At 37.5% G+C, this 21,340-nt stretch overlaps 1 protein-coding gene across 1 annotated transcript in view; it reads right to left on the reverse strand.

Moving 5' to 3' along the window:
* Positions 1–20,799, reverse strand: part of CPB1 (carboxypeptidase B1) — a 30,289-nt gene extending 9,490 nt beyond the window's left edge. Inside the window, exons 1-9 of the mRNA XM_019748852.2 lie at positions 20,649–20,799; positions 20,460–20,535; positions 13,799–13,923; positions 7,803–7,902; positions 7,615–7,716; positions 6,673–6,774; positions 4,009–4,119; positions 3,831–3,921; positions 2,948–3,150 (exon numbers count right to left, since the gene is read on the reverse strand). Coding sequence (XP_019604411.1) covers positions 2,948–3,150; positions 3,831–3,921; positions 4,009–4,119; positions 6,673–6,774; positions 7,615–7,716; positions 7,803–7,902; positions 13,799–13,923; positions 20,460–20,535; positions 20,649–20,719 — 981 coding nt within the window. The 5' untranslated portion in view covers positions 20,720–20,799. The remainder of the gene's footprint in view (positions 1–2,947; positions 3,151–3,830; positions 3,922–4,008; positions 4,120–6,672; positions 6,775–7,614; positions 7,717–7,802; positions 7,903–13,798; positions 13,924–20,459; positions 20,536–20,648) is intronic.
* Between the last annotated feature and the right edge of the window lie 541 nt (positions 20,800–21,340).

Below are 21,340 nucleotides of genomic sequence, written 5' to 3' on the forward strand. Positions count from 1 at the left end.
AAAGATTGTTTAGTCTCGTTCTCCTGGTTAATGAAAGTCCGGGCCAGAATCCTAAAGACTGGGCCCTGAGAAGTCAGGCACGAATACTCTTCTGCCGAACAGCCACGAGGGCACCAGCATTGAGCACGGCCATACAAAGAGGTATGCATCATTGGAAATTGCAGCAACATCGGAATACCTTCGGGCCCTAGGCTTCTTCTACTACTGTGCTTGGCTTAGCCAAGCCTTCATTGTCACGTTTTTCTGAGAATCAATATGGAGGCACTAGATTTGGATGGATCTTTCATCTTTCTATACCAAGACTTTTACTTTCCCCCTTGATATCCTCATTACACATAAAAACCATGAAAAAAGGTAATGTTTTTCTTTTTCAGAGACTCAAATTCTCTTTTGGCTGAACATATGTTTGTAATAACACTGTAGTTATGAGTTATACTAGCAAAATGTACTTATGAAGTAAGTGAATTGGAATTATACAAAATAAGAAAAAGATCGAAAGGATCTTTACTTATTCAAGAGATTTAAGTTGTTTTGGGGTGCCAAACTAAATTTAGATCCCCAATGAATCAAATAATCAAGTAACATTTATCTTAGATTTTACTAGTGGCATTTAAATATTTCTCTTCAGATACTAGGCAAAAGTTTAGTCATAGAAAAAAATTATTGCAAATTAAAGTAATTTTTAAATCAATGAGTGTGATGTAAGTGCAATTAAGTTTTGTCTTTTGATAACCTATCTTATTGTGCTCTGAGAAAGATGTAGCATGGACCTTTCCTTGAATTTATTGTGTGGGTGTAAAAATAAACATCCAAGATGAGATTATTTTGTGGATTGTGCTTTTTTTTAAGAACAGATTATGGATATTTTATTTTGATACAATTCTGTTTATCCCTCTTCTTTGCTAATAGAATTTAAAAAATGATTTTGCAGGACAGGATTTCTAATACCTTTTTTACTATTACCTCTCTTTCCTTGATTTTAAACGAAAAGCTGAGTTTTGGGGATGAGTGTCAGTGTCTCACATCCTGCTGGAATGGCTTCACACCACTTGGGGGCACATGTGAACTGGCCCACTAAATCCACTAACTCTCAGGTCTTTTTCTGGATAAAACTCCCATAGGAACTAGCAAAAATTATTCAGGAGATTCTAAAGGTAGAATTTACTTGATTCTTTTTTTTTTAAAAGGATAATCTGTAGACTTTAAGAGTAGCCCAGATACTATGTTATTACTATTATTGAATGGAGCCAGTGGCGTGACAAAGGTTTCATCACTAAAAGGGTTTAAACTTATTTTCAAAATAAGAAAAGGTATTGAAACTTTGTGAAGCAGTTCAATTCCAAAGCATACTTTAAGCTTTTCTATTAGCATTAGTTTTCTAGAATTTGTGTTTAACACTAGTTCCTATTGAGCAAACTGGACATGGTGGTTATTGTTACACTTAATGTGGTTTATAATTTTAGTTTTACTATTTTAATTATTAACTCATTCATGCTTAGTTATCATGGCTTTGTCTTTTTCTCTTCTGGTGTGGTACAATTTAAACATAGTCATGTGAATTGAGCAAACAGCATTACCCTCACCTCTTCTCCTCTGGTGGCCAGAAATCTAGGACTGGAGTGGGGAGCTGACCACACCCGTCTCTGGGACGGCACGCCTGTGAGCGCCCACCGGGAATATATAGAGATCAAGTGTAACTGGAAAGCTCAACTGTTTAATGGTTCCAACTAACGATGTTTCCCTACAGACAGGGAAAATGGGAAACATTGTGAAAAATAGCATTTCGTTAAAAGAACTGGCCAACGATTAGCTATCGTTTTTCTAAGAAGCTCCATTATTTTTCTGTTTTGTTCTTCACAAAATATTTACAGCATTACGTGTTTTATTTGGTCTCTGAAAGATTGAATCTGAGCACAAAACAATCTTCAGCTGTTAAAGTTACTGGGCTTTCAAATTTATGTATTTAGGTAAGCCAAATATCTATGTCATTGTCTGAGTGGAATCCTTTTTTTTTCTTTTGGTGTAATTCAAATGCTTTAAATCTTATACTTGTGCTTTTAGATCACTGGTCCCAACTTCTGGCAGCCAGATGTTTCATAAATTTAAAGAGTGTATATATATATATATATATATATATATATATATATATATATATATATATATAATACATATATACGCGTATATATGTATATACATATATATACACACATATGTAGTTTGAAGAATTCAAACATGCTTATTTAAAAAAAATAGGCACTGCTGTGTGATATTTGTTAATCTGAATGTTATCAAACTCATATTCTTTTGCTTTTCATGTGGTTATATCTTGATTCTATAACAAGATTGCTAGTTTTTTGAGTCAGGGATATTTACATTTCTTTGCATTATTTCCTGTATCTAGTAAGAACCCATTCACAGCATTTGTCCATTGATTGATTTACATCTGTCTCTCACTTAGTCAAACAGTGAAATAAGCAATTTTAGGGTCTCATCACTTAACCCAATGTCAACCAAATGTGCCACAACCCTATTGGCATCTGTCATACTTTGCCTGTGTCAACCCCAGCTCAAGGCAACTTGACAAAATTGACTTCCTGATTAAGATTAGGTATGAGATGAAGGAAATTTGTTAATTATCCCAGATGCATCTGAAATCATCATGAGTCACTATTGTGGTGAAGCAGGTAGAAGTGGAACTATTATCATGTTGAAAATTAGTGAATAAACCACATGTTAGGGACCATTCCCTCCATCAAAATCATATTTCTTTTAGCTCATTTATCTAGCCATCTCCAGATTCCCTGTAAATCTACTGTTAAGTTTTTTGCATCTATTACCAAAAATCAATAATAGGACTTCCAGAAATTGTTCTTAAAATTTTGTTTCACGAATAGAATTTAAAAAATGTCAACAGTGAAATACCATATCTAATATCATGACTACTTACCAACTCCACGTTGTTCTCTGTGACTTTGTAATCATAGGAGTAAGGGTAAAGCATCATCTGGGAGTATGAGTGGATTGTCAGATAGGCTTTGATGGAAGAGAGGTTGTTGCGAATGAAATTCGCCAGGGCCTTGGTCTCTTTTTCAGACTCTGCAGAAGGTCCACAGTAAGTTTCATCGCAGGGATTTCGAGAGGCTCCCATTACTAGAAAAACACACATTGTTGTTAGTGGTAAATGGTCTCACAAGACATGTTTCAATCTTTCAAATGAGAGAGTTAAACATAAGTGGTTTTCACAGGAGTACTTACAATCACCCTCATGTATGTATAAGTTATAAAGTATGTATCTATTTAGTCACAAGGTTAGGGTACTGTGTTTTTAAGCTAGCAGGGTGAAAAGTTGCATGTGAAATCACCAGTGTTTCCCTGTGTAGTACTATACAATGAGATCAATATATTATAGTGTAAGAAAATTAATAAGTATGGGACAAAATAATATCCATGAGAAATTTCTATATTATTGTAATCATTTTCTGAGAGTCAAATCACAAAATTGTAATTATATCACAGTTATATTTAAATAACTATTTAATGATGGTCGCTTCTAGATTGTACATTCCACACATAGTAGGATTATGTCTGGTTTATTTAGTCTTATGCTTCCAGCATCTAGTGCACCTGGAAACACACTAGAGCACATAATACATTTTTATTGACTGAATGAGTAAACTTTATTGTCTATGCTTTCAGAAGTTAGAACTCTACTTTACAAAATTTTACATTTTTTCTTATGTTAGACACTATTGTATTTTCCTATGTTTTTTTTCCTCCTATGCTTCTCAACAGATACATGTAACATTCAGTTATATTAGCCAAATACGTACCACACCAACCAGCATCAAAATTTCTGTTGGGGTCTGTGCCAATGCACTTAGTTCCAGGAAAGGTGGAGCGGGTCTTTCTCCACATTCGGTTCTGAAAGTGGATTATGCAGTTAGGATAAGTATAATAGGAAGTGGTAGGTTTTAATCGGATCAGCGCCTCTCATATTAGTGCATATACCTTGGTCCAGGTGTACACGTAACCGTCAATATTGAACACAGGCAAGACGTAGAAGTCTAACTTGTCCAGCAATTCTGTCATGTGGATCTCCTGTCCGTAGGTGCGAACAGCCTGTGCATGAATCAAGAAACAGACTGTCATGAAAAAATGGAATGCATGATGCTGCTAAACTTTATACAGACTGGATGAATGTTGACTTTGGTAATGAAAGCGGTGTCCCCTATTGAGGTAGATATTATTAATATTTAAAAAGCAATTAGCAAAATACTACTGATACTTTCATTTAAAATGCTTGTTTCTAATTCTTCTCTGTTTCCAGGATACTCTATTTCATTCCTATGTAACCCACATAATTATTTTTTATTTTAACTTTTTACTTTAAAGATGAACAAATTTAATATAATTAAAGACTTGTCAAGAACATATATATTCACTTCCTTTGAAATCATTAACTGCAATAACTTTTTTTCAGTTAGTTGGATCTGAAGGTAAGACTCATTTCTAGTAAGTGAGGAATATCTATGGGTGGCTATGCATGCTCCTCATAATATCATCTAGAAATTTATTTATTTTTTATTTTTATTAAAATTTATTGGGGTGACAATGGTTAGTAAAATTACATAGGTTTCAAGTGTACAATTATGGAATACATCATCTATATATGAAACTCACCAGAGAGAATGTCTGACATGGAAGAAGAATGAGAAAGTCTTCCATTATGAAGTGAGCTCAACCTGAGGGATGGATTTTGGGGAGCCTCTCACTGAGGCTCCCAGCTGCATAATGATGGAAGTCTCTGTCTTACTCCTCTTTCTTGAGAAGGAGTAACTGTTAAGGGACAGGACTAGTTCTCTATGCTAAGTAATGTGGACGCTTATCTATGACCGAGCACCTCGTGCCCATTTATTATGTTCTCTTAGTCACAGTCTTTCAGCCCCAGAATCATTTTAAACTTGAATTTAACTCTTCCCTAGGCTTGCTTGAGTAGACTTTAAAATATTTAAGGCTTCTTTGTATTAATAGTTGTCATATACTCTTTGTGACTCTATACGTGCATATTCATTACAATAACATGATAAAACATAGGCTTTTTAGGTTAGAGGAGCTGTGGAACCATGTTCTCTTAGTGGTGTACAATTGGAGATAACCAAAGTAATGACAAAAGTTCTTTCCTTCTGGAGGACAAATGGTGACACATCCACTGAAGTTAAATGGTGCCAATTGGACACATTTAGAAACCAAAATGATACAAATAGACACAGGGTGCTTCACAGAAAAGAAATGATAGTGTATATAATAATATTTTCATATTTTTAAAGCACTTCAATATTTTAAACATTAAATTTTGAAATAATTTTAGACTTAGAGAAGAGTTGCAAATACAGGGAGTTCTCATATATGCTTCACTAAGTTTCCCCTAATGTTACCATCTTATAACCATAGTACAGTGATCAGAGTGAAGAAATTAACATTGGTACAATACTATAAATTATAGGCTTTATTCGGATTTCACCAGTTTTTCCACTAATGTTTTTTTTTTTGTTCTAGGACCCAATCTGGGATCCCACATTGCATTTGGTTGACATGTCTCCTTAATCTCCTCTTATCTGTGATAGTTCCTCACTCTTTCCTTGTCTTTTATAACTTTGACACTTGTATTGAAGAGTACAGGGCTGGTTATTTTGCAGAAGATCCCTCAATTTGGTCTTACCTGATTTTTCTTTTTTTTTAATTTTTTTTTTTTTTAATGATTAAAGAAATTTATGCATTTGGGGGAAGAACACCACAAAGATGATGTACCTTTTCAGTGCATAATATCAGTGGGTCCAAGGTATTGCTTGTCTTATACAGGTGATTTTAACCTGCTCATTTCGTTAAGGAAGTTTCTGCTAGGTTTTTCTACTGTAAATTTTGTCTTTGTAATTTGATACATATTTTTGAGGAGATACTTTGAGACTGCAAATATCCTATTTCTCTTTATACTTTCGCCCAATGATTTTTGCACCCATCCCTTGATTTTCCTGAGGCGATTATTACCATGGTGTTCTAATGGTGGTTCTTAATTTTGCTCATTCTTTGTACATTTGTTAGTTGTAATTCTGTATTGTAATTCTGTAAGAAAGAATTGTTCCTTCTCTCATTTTAATTTATTTATTAAATCATCTATTTATATCAATATGGGTTCATGGATATTTAAAAACTTTATTTTTAAAGGGCTTTCACAAATATATTTTATCATTAGAATGATAAGGAATGAAAAACAGTATTATTTAGAGTAGGGCCTGCTATGTATTGTTTTCTTTTATGCTGGAGTTTACAGTGATTATCTAGGAGATAATGATCAAGTTAGTGGTTTATCCACAATCATTAACTTTTAAATGACCTGTCCACTATACTACCTATCAGCCTCTCCACGAGAGGTGGGTGCAAAAGTTCAGATGAGTGAAATTCAAACAAATGCAATGTATTAACTGATTTTAAAGAAAATCTTGCCTTATAAAAGTCTCTTGGTGAAAGCTGAAACTAATACCCCAAAATTGGGACTTGGAATTATGATTTTTTTCTGTTATTATTCTCTTTTATTATAGCTAGGTTCTAAGGAATCGACTGAAGTAAAATAATACTTCCTGCCTCACTCTGCAAAAAATTACTGTAGCTACTGACCTCTCTCACAAACCACTGGCAAAATGCAGGGGAAATCCACTCTCTGGCATGGAAACCACAGTCCATGAAAATGGCAGGCTTATTTGGTCCAGCTTTGCCAACCTATTGCAAACAAAAGGAAAAGAGAAACTGTGATTCATCACATTAAGGCTTACCATTCACTAGCTTTCTGGGCTTTGGACTCAACAGGTGAAACTCGGCAGCATCAAGAGCTACATCCCGTGATTACATTAAAACATAATACTAGCACAGTATGTTCTTACCTCTAGACACTCACAGTGTTTGAGCTGCAGACTTACATTGCTGTTCATTATTTTTATTAAGCTTGACAAGCTCATATTTTCAGAAGACGCTTGATTACCCTGCTTAATTGTACTCATGTAAAGGTTATTTTGAGCTGTTATTATTAGGTGACATGACCAAGACAACTGGATGAGTAATTAGAAGTAATCATGATTGTTGCTAATCTTGTAAGAATTTTTCCTTCTCTCCCACTTATTCCTCAGTTTTTAATTTTCTTCGTTAGAATTACATGACAAAAATGGCATTAGAGGGTGACAGAAACAAATTGTTGATACACTTTGTCTGATAGACATGAAGTTTAGGAAGCTCTGTAGCAAATGGATTTGCAAACAACATCTGGGAGAGAAGAATTTCATCAAGGTAGATGATCATTTACATTGCTTACAGGAATGTAGTTAAATTTATAGGACATCCCCTATTTTATTGCATTTTTCCTTTTGAATAAATCAGAATAATGATTTAAAAACCCACATATGTAAAAGAAGCTGGGAAATCTGTTTGAGTCCCTGGGGGATATAGGCAGTGAAAGAGTTATAAAAATGTTTGGGATGAGCATATCTGTGAAACAGATGTTAATGTGTTAGAATTCATTGATTTAAAGCCCTCAGATATAGCAAGGTCATGGTTAAGAACAATTACCTTGAGGAGGTGCATAGTGCGTCCTTCAAATGTGGTGCCGATGGCACTGCGAGAGATGAGGTCTGGATTCTCACTGGCAATTTGCTGAATCCAAGCCTCTATCTGCCAAACAGAACCATGTAGGTTAATGTGACATCCTTGGTTCAATTCCCAAATCAATGTCTGACTAAATCAAGTATGCATCATACCGTTTCCCAATTGTTGTACTTCACGTAACTGTGTCCAGTCGCACGGACATGGCTATCAAACTGAGCCTCCAGCATAGATCTCAGGTTGCTTATCAATACCCTGCAATAAATATAAATGGGTGCTACTGTCAACATAAGTATATTTCCCAGTGAACACATGCGAAAAACCACAGTCATTGCATTTTAGATGGTAGAATGCATTCTCCATGGAGTCACATGTCTTCTTTGATTGTTCCTAACGTCCCCCAACCTGAGATGATGGTCACAAAGGGTGGAGAAATCACTGAGAAGGATACTGGGGCACGCGAGCAAGGCAGGCTCTTCTGTGGCCCAGACTTCACATATCTGGGTGTCCTAGGATCCTAAACTTGGAAAATGGTTTACGCTGGTATCTGGGGCATTCTAGGTCAAGGCTGTGGGCTGCCACATGCAAGTATGCACTTGAGTCCTATCTGTGGTCTTTCTTCCTCAGGACTTTCCTGGGTTCAACACTAAAGTCCCATGTCCCAGGAACCTACTCAGTCCCAGGTAAACTGGGACAGTTGGTCTCGTCACTTGAGGCCTTTCTCTAGGTTTTGAGAAAAATATCATGACAGGTGGAAATTCAGAAATCTTAACAAGCTAAAAATTTATTACACAAAAGAATACTGGGTTTAAAGACCTAGTTTCTGCTTGCCTGTCTTTACACTGGTTTAAAGTAACCTAAGAATGGTTCTGTAGTGAGGTAATAGGAAAATGGGTAACAGGACCTTTGAGGCCTGCTTATGTCTATAAATGATTGTTCAGGTGAAATTCCTGTTAGAAGAGGTAGGCCTGAGGGGGTGTCTATGTGTGATTTTGTTTCTCTTTGCTACTTTTGTGTGGAAAGTGTGTTCTGAAAGGACAAACTTTTAGGGGCATCACAGCACCAGGAATATTATGGACAGAGGCTACTCTGCAGAAACTTCTATTCACAGTCAAGCCTTGAAATGTTTTTATCTCGCCCACAGAAAATCGCAGCAGCACATCAAAAGTCTCCTTTTCCTCTGGCTGCACCAAGGTCGCCCTGATGAGCATGTCAGAGATGCCTTCTGAATCTCCCTCCCAGTCTCTCCTTCATTTGGTTAACTTGAGCATGAACTTGTGTCTGTTTATGGAAAATGCAATAAATTAATGCTCAGTGATATTTGCTTCCTAGCAAAAGGCAAATACTGTCTTAAGGTCTTAAGGTAGATTCTTTATAAAAAAGGAAAAGGAGCAGATTTTAAAATGTATTCTGTGGAAAGCAAATTTCTCATCGAGCAGCCATTAGTACTTGGTTAGTGCATTAGTTTATATGGCTGCTGTGGGTTACGACAAACTTGGTGGTTTACAACAACATTAAATTATTATTTCACACTTCTGTCTGTTAGAAGGCCAACACGGGTCTCACTGGGCTAGTCAGGGCCTCAGCAGGGCCGTGGTCCTCTCTGGAAGCTCTAGGGCCAGTCTGACTCCTTGTCCTCTCCAGCTCCTAGAGGCTGCCACACTGCTGGGCTCTCTGCTGTCTCCTTCCATATTCCAGGCCAGCAAGAGCCACTCAAGCTCACATCGCATCATTTGACCGTCTCTGCCTCCCGCTTCCACTTTTAAGGACCTCTGTGATTGTATTGGACCTATTTGGACAATCTAGCATAATGTACCCATTTGAAGTTCAGCTGCTAACAACCTTCATTCCATCTACAACCCTAACTCCTCTTTGCTGGGTAACATAACATGTTCAGATGCTCTGGGGATTAGGAGGCAGACATTTTGGAGGGACAGTCATTCTACCTGCTACAGTTAGGGACAGTGGTTATAGTAAGTGCTGTAATTATATTCATCACCCACACTGGATTGGTAAGAAAAGGGGAGAAGAAGAAGACATCCTAAATTAGAAATCAAAAGATCAGTGTCATAGTTCTGCCTAACTCATAAATTGGGTTCAGAAAAGTAATTTAATCTCTAGGCCTTAATTTTATAATTTTTAGAATGGGAACATTTGATTAGGTGGTGTTTAATGTCCTGTTTAGTTCTAAGATGCAATGACTTGACTCAAATACATAGGCCGGCATAGATGTCTTCCAAGGTTTATGAAAAAAATAAAATAAAAAAATTAAACTATGGTAAAGTTACTTGTTAACATTTTCATAAAATCCAGGAAAACATGGAGGGAACTAATGCCTAAAATAGAGATAGTTTAGGAAAATGATTTTCAAATACAATGAAAACCTAAAAACAAAAACAAAACAAAAACCTTGAAAACTAGAAAAAAAAAAATCAACAAGCAGAAACTTAAGGAAACAACTACTTTCCAAGATCCTCAAACTGAAAGAACAAATCCTGCCTAACAAGGATGAACTTCTCTGACTGAATGACAAAACTAAAAATCCAAGAGGGAATGGTAAGTGACACCTATTTTCACTTTAACAAGATTTTCCATTGTCAGCAAGCAAGTCCGTGCTATGTCATCTAGGGCGCACGGTTTCTTGGTGCCCAGAGAAAAGACAATATTAGTTAATTGCTCGCAGGCCTTCCACAGACTCAGGACTTTCACTAGATATTTGTATCTAAGACCATAACCATGGTGACGATCTTTGACGTATCAGGATCCATCTCTGAGTGGAGGGGGCAGCAGCGCTCCCACCACATATCACTGCTTTTTCTCTTGCACCCAATCCATAAATTAAAATTATTTAGGAGAATCAGTGACTATATAGGGGTGGGTGTTTTGCTTGGTATTAAGACAAGATATTCTGTTAGAGTTAGGACTGTTAAATATTAAACATTGTCATCAATACCAGGACAAAGAAGCATTAAAAAGCAGTTACATTTAAGAGAACGCCTAAGAGTAAAGTTATCACCTCTAGTAACTTGCAAAAGAGCCTCAGAATGAGGTTGAAATGTGGTGCTGACTTCTGCATGAAGGCGGGGGATTGACCTAAAATGATCCTTTCCAGCCACATGATTATTTGACTTTATTAGATTGAGGGCAAAGCGCTACTTTAGCTATATTACAAAATATTATAACTAAATAATGAGCTTCTATTCTAGGAGATTAAAACGATGCCTCTTAGTGTAATAGGGACCGCATTACAGCTTCAACATCCAGAGGCATATACACTATTTTATAATTTTATATTTTTATATGTTCGTTTTATAGTGCTATCCAACTTATTTTAAACAAAAAACAAACACGCAGGCAAATTAGATAACAGGGACTCCCAACAGAGCAAGAACTACAGCGTCTGAGAAGGAGAGACACACCGCAGTTTTCTCTGACTCTCAGGTTCCGGATGCAGGAGTATTTATTTGGTCAGTACTGGACGGCGTGCCCTATTGCTGTCGCAGAACTACCTCCTGCATGACCCATTACCATCCGAGGACACTTTCCTGTGCGGGTCTGAATATGCAGAAAAATGATGGCGTTGGCAGTTAGCAACACGCAGTCAGCCTCTCCCCGGTTTGGGTGGGGCAAACACAACCTTCCTGAGATATGTAGGAAGGAGTTCTGTGAACGGCCACCCACAGAAAGGTTCCCTCAGCTTGGCTTCAGACCATACGTAGGAGAATGACACCATCCAAGCCCTAATCTTTCTGTACCTATGGGTGCCACATTTAAAACTACTGATTTTTCTTGGTGCACACATTGTGAATTTTTTCCTGTGGTGATTCAAAATCTGATTAAAGTTGCCAAATGATACAGGCCTTGGTGAAGGGGATTGGAACCACTGAAACATCCAAAAAGCTGTAGATGTTTCCTGTTATATACAAACACTACTGCAAATTCTTGCTGGCAGGCAGAGATCTAAATACAAATTAGTTACCATATGAGGTAATAATGGGTTGCCTAGGGACTGCTTGCAGGCCTGGCAAGGATATTGCTGGTGTGCTTCTCCAGGATTTCTAGGGACTTATTATTATTTAATATTTAGAAAATTATATGCTACAAATATGCTAAGCAGTGAACAGAGAAGCAGAAGTTAACAAGTGCTTAGCTCTCAGGGAATGCCCTGTGTTCCAGATGAGACAACGTTCATACACAGTTCCCCCAAAGTTTACTCACTAAAAGTATGTACATTTCCCACCCAATAAAAGATTGATATGTGATTAGAAGCCATTTTATGGCTTTGTGATATGGGTAGAATTAGGACATCATTCAGGTGGCTAGGGTAAGCTTATGGTCCCTGATCTTCCTTTTGTTTTTCTTAAAGAATTATAAAGAAACTCATCTTTCTTAATGTTACTGAAGGCCCCTTCAGGCTAGGAATTTAGAAGTCCTTCCTAGTAATAAGAAGAGCAAAATGTCACAGACATGAACCTTAATCACGTTTTGAAACTTACTGTGTTATATCTTTGTTTTAAAAAGACAGTCGATTCTTAAGGTCAAATTTTGACTTCCCACAGGCAGAAGCAGATAGCTAAGCTGTGTGAAGCATGATAATGGGGTTAAACATAACGGTTTCTGTTGACCTTTAGAAATGTACAATCTCCCTCTTTGTATGATACCAAACCGTAGCAGCGTCCTTAGCAATAGTAATATCAGTTGCAATTTATTTACATATTGTTTTATTTCCTCTTCACACAGCCCTTTGAGAGAGGCATTATATCCTCATTTTATAGATAAGAAAACTGAAGCTCAGAAAGGTTAAGTAAATTATCCAAGGTCACACAGCCAGGAGTTTGCAGAGCCAGGATTTGAATCTGGTATTTTTTTCCCCCAAAGAATTTACTTGTTGTGTAAAATCTGTACCTCCACTTCTGATGGAGGCACAGATTTTATAAGTGAAAATACTGACATGCTAACATAAACACTAATCTATATTCTTTAGATGTGAAAAACAAGAGAAATATTCTGTTAAAATTATGTAGGTCACATTTCCTTGAACTTGTGATGGGGGACTGTTGGATAAACATTCGAATGTTCAGGACTGGAGCCCAAGCCGGTCCCTTTACCTCATGCTGACCCACTCCCCAGAGGAAGAACTCTGCTCTGGACTAAAGCTCCCACTTCCTCCTTCCCTCTAGTGTAAATGCCTCTAGGTCAACATGGTCTCTCCCAGTTCTAAGCCTTAGCATACAGTCTGTTCTCTCACTAGAGTATGATTTTGTCTTGTCTTTGTCTGGTTAATTCCTACTCATCTTTCAGTTCTCAGCTAAAGCCTCATTTCTTAGGGTGGCACTTTCTAGGCCCTAGACTTGGTCTGTTCCCCTGCATCTCCAGCTCTTCACTCTTCTTGACATGTACTACACATTATTGCAATTCTTTGTTTAAAGTTTGTTTTCCTCAGAAGGGGTTGGGGCCATATCTGTCCTTTTCGGTACTTGGTATATGTAGGCACTCACTATTTATTGGATGAACAAATGGACAACTGCCTCATCTTAAAGGCTTAAATGGACCGGTGTGCTATTTGGGGAAAGGATGTGTGGGGTGATCTGCTTAGCTAGCTCTATTCTTTTGGGGAACCACTTTCCTTTTTTTCAGTCCTTTTCTCCATGCCTTCTCCTATCATTAGAGATAGTGGTGAGGCCTTGGGGGGATAAAGGACAGAAGGACCACTCAGTCTGACTCTAGTCTGGTCCTTAATCTAAAGGAGCATGAACGGCCCTTATGGCTCACAATAGGTCTGACTGCTTACCTGGGAAGGAGACTTGATACAATTTGAGACGAAAATGGTGTTTAGCTGATAATAAAGTATCAGTAGGTTTGGCCTGTGGTCTATATATAACTTTTAAACCAGTAGGAGGTCAGATATCTGACTGCAGATTTGGGGTTCAAAAGTTCAAAGCCATTTTTATTAGAGTAATAACTAAGCAGAAAATCTACCAGGCCTGAAGTCGTAAGATGTGGAATCCAAGGCCTGCTCGGCCATGACCTATTTATAGGCCCTGGGGAAGCCATGGTCTTGGTCTTATTTTTACCTTCCCAGGGTTGTTCAGAGGCTTGGATGAGAGCATACATGGGAGAGAATTGTAATAGCTATAAAATATAAACTTACTCATATTGTAGTTCATTCTGCTCCAGAAGGTCTTCCACAGCGGAAATATCTTCTGCTTTAACACGGAAGTCAACTGTACTTTGAGGTTTGATTTGTGAGGCAGAATCTGGTTTCCAGAAGTCGATCTGAATAAGGAATAAGATATATTGTATTGGGCACCTACAATCCAATGGGTAAATTATCATTGACAAGCACACTATTGCTCTACTCTGTTGATTTATTTTCAAACTCAAATTATCCATGAAATCTCTTAGAATATCTCCTTTGTGTGAACAAGAGTTGAGATCAAGCACTTAGATATCAACACAAATGTTTACACATATTTACATCAGCTTAGTTGATTATTAACAAGCATGAAGAACATATAATTTTTTCCCATAGTGCTAGTTAATTGCGGTATTTTATAACTACTCTTGTCTAATTATTGATTTTCTAGAGAAGTTGCTTATTGTGATAGCAATGTTTGTGGTAATGGATAAATGCGTTGAATGAGTGATGATGAATTAACTAGAGCCACAGAATTTAACAGAGAGAAATTGAACTTTCCTTTGTACTATTTAATAGTACAATAATGGACTTATTTTATGAGTTTATCTTGGAACTCAGTGCTGTTCTTATCACAGTAATATTGGACCCAGGAGTGTGCCTGTCCGGTGTAGGATACAAAAAAGAAGAAAAATGTTTATCTTTCCATAGTGGTCATCCTGGTACCACGGCCAGAAACAAAATACTCTCGAGGGTCTGGTAATGTACTGACATTTTCATTTATTCATTATTCATCAGCTGTTATTGAGGACCTACTATGTACCAGGCTCTGTACCTGAGACTGGAATACAATAGTGGGAAAATCAAAGATGGCTTCTGTCCTCATTGGGGAGATTTTAGAGAAAATTATGCACAAAAATAACAGGAGGACGTATTTGATAATTCTAATGTTTTTCTTTGTGAATGTGTGATTTCAAATCTCCTTTTCTCATGGAAAAATATTAACCGAGGACATGCTGCCTCTTGTAAGTGTCTGCTTTCCTATTCCGTCTTTGAGCTGAGTAAAGGCCTACCAGCCTGAGATGAGCCTGAGAGTGGGTCTTTCTCTGCCTCTGTGTCATGCATGATCCCTGTTTAGATGTTTACAAATTAGTCTTAAGCTAGAGATATGGCAGGTGGTGATATTTGGGACCATTGCTAGGAAACTTGGAAAGGAGTTTGGGCAGATTGAGAGGTTGTTTAATAGAAACTGGTAAGGTAAGCTGTTAGGATGACTAGATTTTAGATACACTTGTGGAGAATCCAATAGCCTATATCTTGTTGTGGTAATCTCCAAGCCACTGTACGTGTCTAGTGGGTGCTGAGTCATGAGTCAGGGGCATCGGGAATGTCAGGGAAATGGGAAGCAGGATAACAGGATTACGTCAGGAGGGATTCCAGAAGAAAAAGTGTGAGTGTGGTTGTCATTAGGTGTTGAAAGGAGACAGTCTTGATGATTTGATAAGGACTGGCTATAGCATGTGACCTAGTGAGTCAAAAGTGAGAGACTGAAGATGAGACGTTAAAAGGTAGTGGAGGGAGTGTAAAGCGTGTCATGATAAGGACAGAGAAAGCACCGGGCTGGTAAGAATTCCAGTTGGCCAGCTCTGTAAAGAGAAGGGCAATGAAGACAAGCACATTCTAGGAGGAAGTATGTTTTTAAAAGTTAACTCTAAAGTTGTGTTCCTAATAAACGCTTGTACTTCCAAGGTGGGATGGGGGGGGTGCATCTTTATTACAGACACAGAAGTTGAGAATTGGGAAAGTACGTGAAGTCCTCCAAGTACCTGTAGGCAAGTTGGCAGCACCCTGGGATCTGTTAGCGTGCTGGGGGGACTCCCTACTGCCGAGGTCTGATCTCTGCTTGAAAGAGCTTTCCCTGAGATTAGGAAAAGCCAAGCTAACAGCTCGAGGCAGGGAGGAGGTGTCAGAGAAAGAACTGTTTCTGGACAAGTGCTCAATCAGTGACCCACTTCTCAGTGGGATAATTCTGAAGCCTGTGATTTGCTCCCTTTTCCTAGAATTAGCCTGTAGGATTAAGCTGCAGTCATCCTCTGCAGGGGCTGGCTTAATAGCGCCCCCTTTGTTGACTGCCTTCCTGGCCTCCTCTGTACCACTTCTCACTTCTCTAACAATGCTCCCTACAAAGATTTCAAATGAAATCTTTGCCTGCAAATCTTTGTCCAAGGGTCTGCGCTGAAAGAACCGATATTAAAATGCTAGCTTTCCACTCAGAGCAACAAATGCCTGCATAGTTTCTTGGTGGTGGTTCTAATACAATCTTGAGTACATCTAGTCCCTCTTTAGAACAGCCTAATTATCTTATGGATGGATTTCTTTCTGCTTTTAGTTGAAAGTTGTCTTCCCTGAACTCATAACCTCTTGCCCATTGGTCTTGGCTCTGCCAAATATTGTGTGTGTGTGTGTGTGTGTGTGTGTGTGTGTGTGTGAGAGAGAGAGAGAGAGAGAGAGAGAGAGATACCGGGAGGTGCCAAAAATATGTAACACATGACTTGTATTCATCTTTTATTATCAGTATATATTGAATATTACAATTTTAATAGTTATTTTCTTTCTTAAAATGTGTATACATTTTTTTGGCACCCTCTGTATATTGCAGTGAGAATGATGGATTCTCTAAAATAGGGTAGATAATACTCAAAAAAATCGAGAACATTTATCCTCAAAATATTAGTATAGGGAGATAAATATAAATTGCTGCAATTACTAAGACCTTGTGAATGAGATCTATGTCTGAAGTATGGAAATGGAGTAATATATATATATATATATATATATATATACACACATATATATATATAAATACAGATATATATACATACATATAAATACAAATATATAAATACATATATATGTATATATATGATATGGGGAATTGAATTGTATGTTAAGAAGTTGTAAAATTTTGGTTATAAAATTATAATCTAGGAAACTGAGTGACAAAGAACCATAAGGAACATTTGTTGGAGATAAAAGAATATCTTTAAGTGATAGCACTGTGGGAATGTCAACTTAATCAGCCAGCTGGCCAATAACTAAAGATTCCTTCCTAAAACACATCACAAAACTAGCCCCAAAACAAGATAAAGTAGTGTGTCCATTTAAGCTAAGATAAATAGTCTTTATCTTAGTTTCTTTGGGGAATAAGATGGGCGTATGCGAGAATGTTGGTGTTGGGGATTTTTGGTTCTTCACAAATTTACACAAATTTGTTTCTTCACACTGCATTTGTCTAAGGTGAGCATCGTATGGAATCTTCATTTATCTTGGTGGGATTTTCCTTTCTTGCTGGAAGAGGAAGTGACTTCTAGTCTAGGCCTGATTCCAGACAGTGTGGAGGAACTCGCTAGTACAGTGGGAGTGATGGGAACGTTAGAAGACTGTAACCAGGTTACTCTAGGCACAGATCAACATGTACCTTAACCTAGAGAAACAGAGTTCAAGAAAGCACAGAGAAAAGAGAGTAGGTTTTATGGTAAACATCACTAGTGAAGGAACAAGTGCAACCTTGATTGTAAGGAGGTAAATTAAAGCCCTTACTGTACAATTACAGATGAAAAGGGAGAGGCAGCTAAAGTACTGTGTGGTCACAGATCTCTCCGATACATTCGATTTGGTTTTAAAAGGACATGTTCAAATGCCAGGAGGAAGGACACGTGGCCAAGGATGAATACAAAGAGGAGATGCCCTTGTAATGATCTTATCAGGAAGGCTATGGGCCAGAATCTGCTATACTTGCAAGATTGGTAAGGAGAATACAAATCTGATTTTCAACCATGTTGAAAATAAATGAAGAAAGAAGAAACATGCTCCCACTGCTTGGAGCTAAAGCATGATATCTGCAGCTGAAAGAGAGAAAGTAGCCCGTTTTAACTCTTGTTGGGCTTTGTCTATCCAGAGGAGTTACACTGTCTCTTGCTTCTTCTACTTGTACAGAGAGATGAAATTAACATAAGTAAAGAATTTGTCACATGTTATAATTTTAGCAGAAATAACTTTCTTTGGAAAGAGAACATTGAATCCCAAGGAGATGAGAGAGGAGATTATATTGGTCATGCAAATTGACCTCCAAATCCCAGATGTAATGATGGTAATAATAGCAAACACATAGTTCTTACTATATATGTTCTTTCTAAGTACTTTATTTATAATAATTCTTTTAAATTTTGCGACAATCCTATAAGGTAAATACTGTTATTCTCGTTTGGTAAATGAGGAAATTGAGACTCAGAGAGGTGTCCAAGGTCCAGCTCATAAGCGGTAGGGCCAAGGATTGGACTCAGGCGGTCTGCATCCAGATTCTCGGCTTCCGACCCACCTAAAATGCTGAATTTCAGGTAACTAAAAAAGTACTGCCTATGTGATTGCAGAACTTTCTCAGCAATTTTGGAGGAATCAGAGCTTGAAGGGATTGCTGAGGAGTGGAAGTGTAAGTCTTGGATTTTATAAAGAGGAAAACAGGTGGATTCCAGAAGCAGGAGCTCCTGGGGCCTGGCATGGATTCCGGCAAAGCTGCAGAGTAAACTGGAAGCAGATGGATTGTGAGTGCTCAGCAAAGGAAGCTGTGATCTCCGGGAGCCAGCATGGTTTAAAGCAAGAATGAGTCAAGCCCAATTAACTTCATCTTATTATTGGAAGAGACCAGTAGCCTGAGTGCTAAATCTGGATCTTAGCAAAGCATTTGACCAAGTCTCTGTGTTTATAGTCTTCTTTACAAACTGGGAAGCACAGTGCTATCTGTAGGTAACACCCCAGAAACATGGGTAGTTGAGCCAACTTATCCAAGAAGAGTTGGTTAATGAATCACTTGCAGTGCTTAACACATGTCTGGAACATTGGAGAATCATGATAAATATGTGTGGAGTGAACAATCCATGAAGGAGACCTCTAGTTCTGGGCTGACCCCTGACTTGCTGAGTATTTTTTTTTTTTTTTAAAGTGACAGAGATAAAAGTTGAGAAGGCATGCTTATCAAACTTGCTGGTGATGCAAAGCTAGGGGGAAGAATTATTACCCCGGATGCCTGAATTCGTTTTTAAAGTGATCTCAACATGCTGAAAACAGGTTATCAAGATAAATTTTAGCAGGGTAAATATAAAATCTTGCATTTGGGTTAAAAAATCAATTAGGCAAGCACAGAAGGAAGAATATCTTGCTTGAGGGTGATTCATGTGAGGAAAAAAATAACTAGTGGTTTTGATTGGCCATAGGTCTGCTATGAGCTAAGAGTATTCTATTTAAGATGCTAAAAAGAATCGTGAGCCCCATTAATAAACATCTGCTTTAGAAATGCAGGCAGGCATTGGTCCTGCAGTACGTATTAATGAGAGAACACCTGGAGGTCCACTGTCAATTCTGAGAGCTACATTTTAAAAAAGAAATATAGACAGAAAGATTGAGCAATATCCAGAGGTGACCAGAATGATCGAGTGTCTGTAAACCAGTGCTAAGGGAAATGATGGAAGGCCTGGAAAAGATAAGTCATACAGGTAAGACAATATTTGGCTCCAGTAGGTCCAATGGGTCAAAGTTCGAGAAGGTAGCTTCCAGCTTGTATAAGAATTAGAATGATTTTTAAGGCAAATGGGCTACTCTGAAAAGCAGTATTCTAACTATCCCTAGAAGTACTCAAACAGGTTTATTAGGGTTAGCATCCAGGGATGCTGTTTCTATGGAGGAAATTCCAGATTTGAGTGGAATGCTGCGATAGATGACTATATTCTCTTTCAATTCTAAACTTCTGAATCTGTTTCAGATTATGATACTCTCTGCCATCTTTTTTTTTTTAATCTCTCTACACTTTAAAACTGAAAAAAAAAAAAAAAAAAAAAAAGTAATAAAAAGCCTAAAGAACTAAAGAAAGATGGATAGGTAGATATTTAGGAGTTAGTAGATTATTTTGGTTTATATATTCATGAAGAAACAGCATTGGCCTAAGTGAACAATTTGTGATCAGCAATAGCTTCCTACCAAACTACAAATACAATTACAAATGTCAGTTTTCATCCTATGTACAGTGGATTTATTTTTTCTTTTGTTTTCTTTTCCTTTCTTTTTTTTTTTTTTACTAGCATAGAGATTTGGTTTCTGGAAAGTATGGAAATCACTTATGGCTTTTTACCTTCTTTTCCCCACCATGTTGTATCATTAAGAAGGCCTGACTCAAGGTCACAAAAACTCAAGCTATTTGATTTGGAATGAAAGAAAATCAAAGAGAACAGATGATACATGGGATGTGGAAATGAATTTCAAGTTGGACAAAAGCCCAGTTTTTCAGTAATATCCAAGTTGATCATTTTTCTTTTTTGCCTTAGAAGGGAAGTGACTGTACATTAGATGTTCTATGACCTTTATAACAGTTCCAGCTCATCCAGTTGTCATATTCTGTCAGCTCTTTAAAAAGTTATCTTGGATTTATAATAGTAGAGGGCTATGGCAATCTGATTTAGGCAGAAAAAAGAAAGTATGTGGCATTAAATGTTTTTCAAGTTTTTATTACTTGCTACAAAAATGCTATAGTTAATATTTTGTGTCATTCTTCCTCTGGTGGAACCCCAATGCAACCTAAGATTTTAAAGTAAGTGTGAAGCAAACCTATAGTATAGTTAATATTTACCTCGTGGGTGCTGGCCAGCTCCTGGAGTAAGCGGATGTGATTTTCGTCTTCAACATGGACCCGGAACACCTTCTCACTGAATGGTGAGATAGCAGAAGAAGAAAGGAGAATTCAAACTTAGGTAATACATTCAAATTTGGGGGCTACCAAGGAAGAAAGACTTGCTCATTTAAAGAGCTGTTTACTTACCCCTCGAAGTGCTCACCAGAATGGTGAGCCGATGCTAGGGCCACAGTCACGAGAACTAAGAACGCCAACATTGTGCTTGAACAGGTCTTTTGGGTGTGTTTTACCTGCTTTTATATATAACCCAAGGTGTTCTTTGTTTCTTCTTCTGATTGCAAATAGGCACTATCAAATCTTGATTAATAGTTTTCCTGGCACTGTTGCTTTGGTAGCTGTGAAAAGTCTGAGAGGATATCTCTCTGCACACCTGTGGAAACAGCACATAATCCCAGCTTCAGCCTATCTAATTTGGATGTTAGACCTTGAATAGTCTGGAGGTAAACGAGTAGAATAAAATATATTTTGTAGAAATGTTTATTTCGTTTTGAATTGAGAATTACATATAATAGATTCTATAGATTTAAGTGTAAAGTTTGATGAGCTTTGACAAATGTATAACCCATGTAATAAATATCCCAATCAAGGTATAGAATATGCTCATCACCCCGAGAAGTTCTGTTGAGTACATTTTTAGTCTATTTCTATATTCCCCTCAGGCAACCATTATTCAAATGTCTAGGTTCAAACATTAATTTTGCCTGTACTAAAACTTTATGTAAATAAGGTCATACTGTATACATTCCTTTGAGTCTGGCTTCTTTCATTCAAGATAATGTTTTTGAGATTGATTAGTCTTTTGCTTGCATTATTGGTTT

The sequence above is a fragment of the Rhinolophus sinicus genome, linkage group LG01 (genome assembly GCF_036562045.2).
Source record: "Rhinolophus sinicus isolate RSC01 linkage group LG01, ASM3656204v1, whole genome shotgun sequence".
Classification (NCBI taxonomy): Eukaryota; Metazoa; Chordata; class Mammalia; order Chiroptera; family Rhinolophidae; genus Rhinolophus; species Rhinolophus sinicus.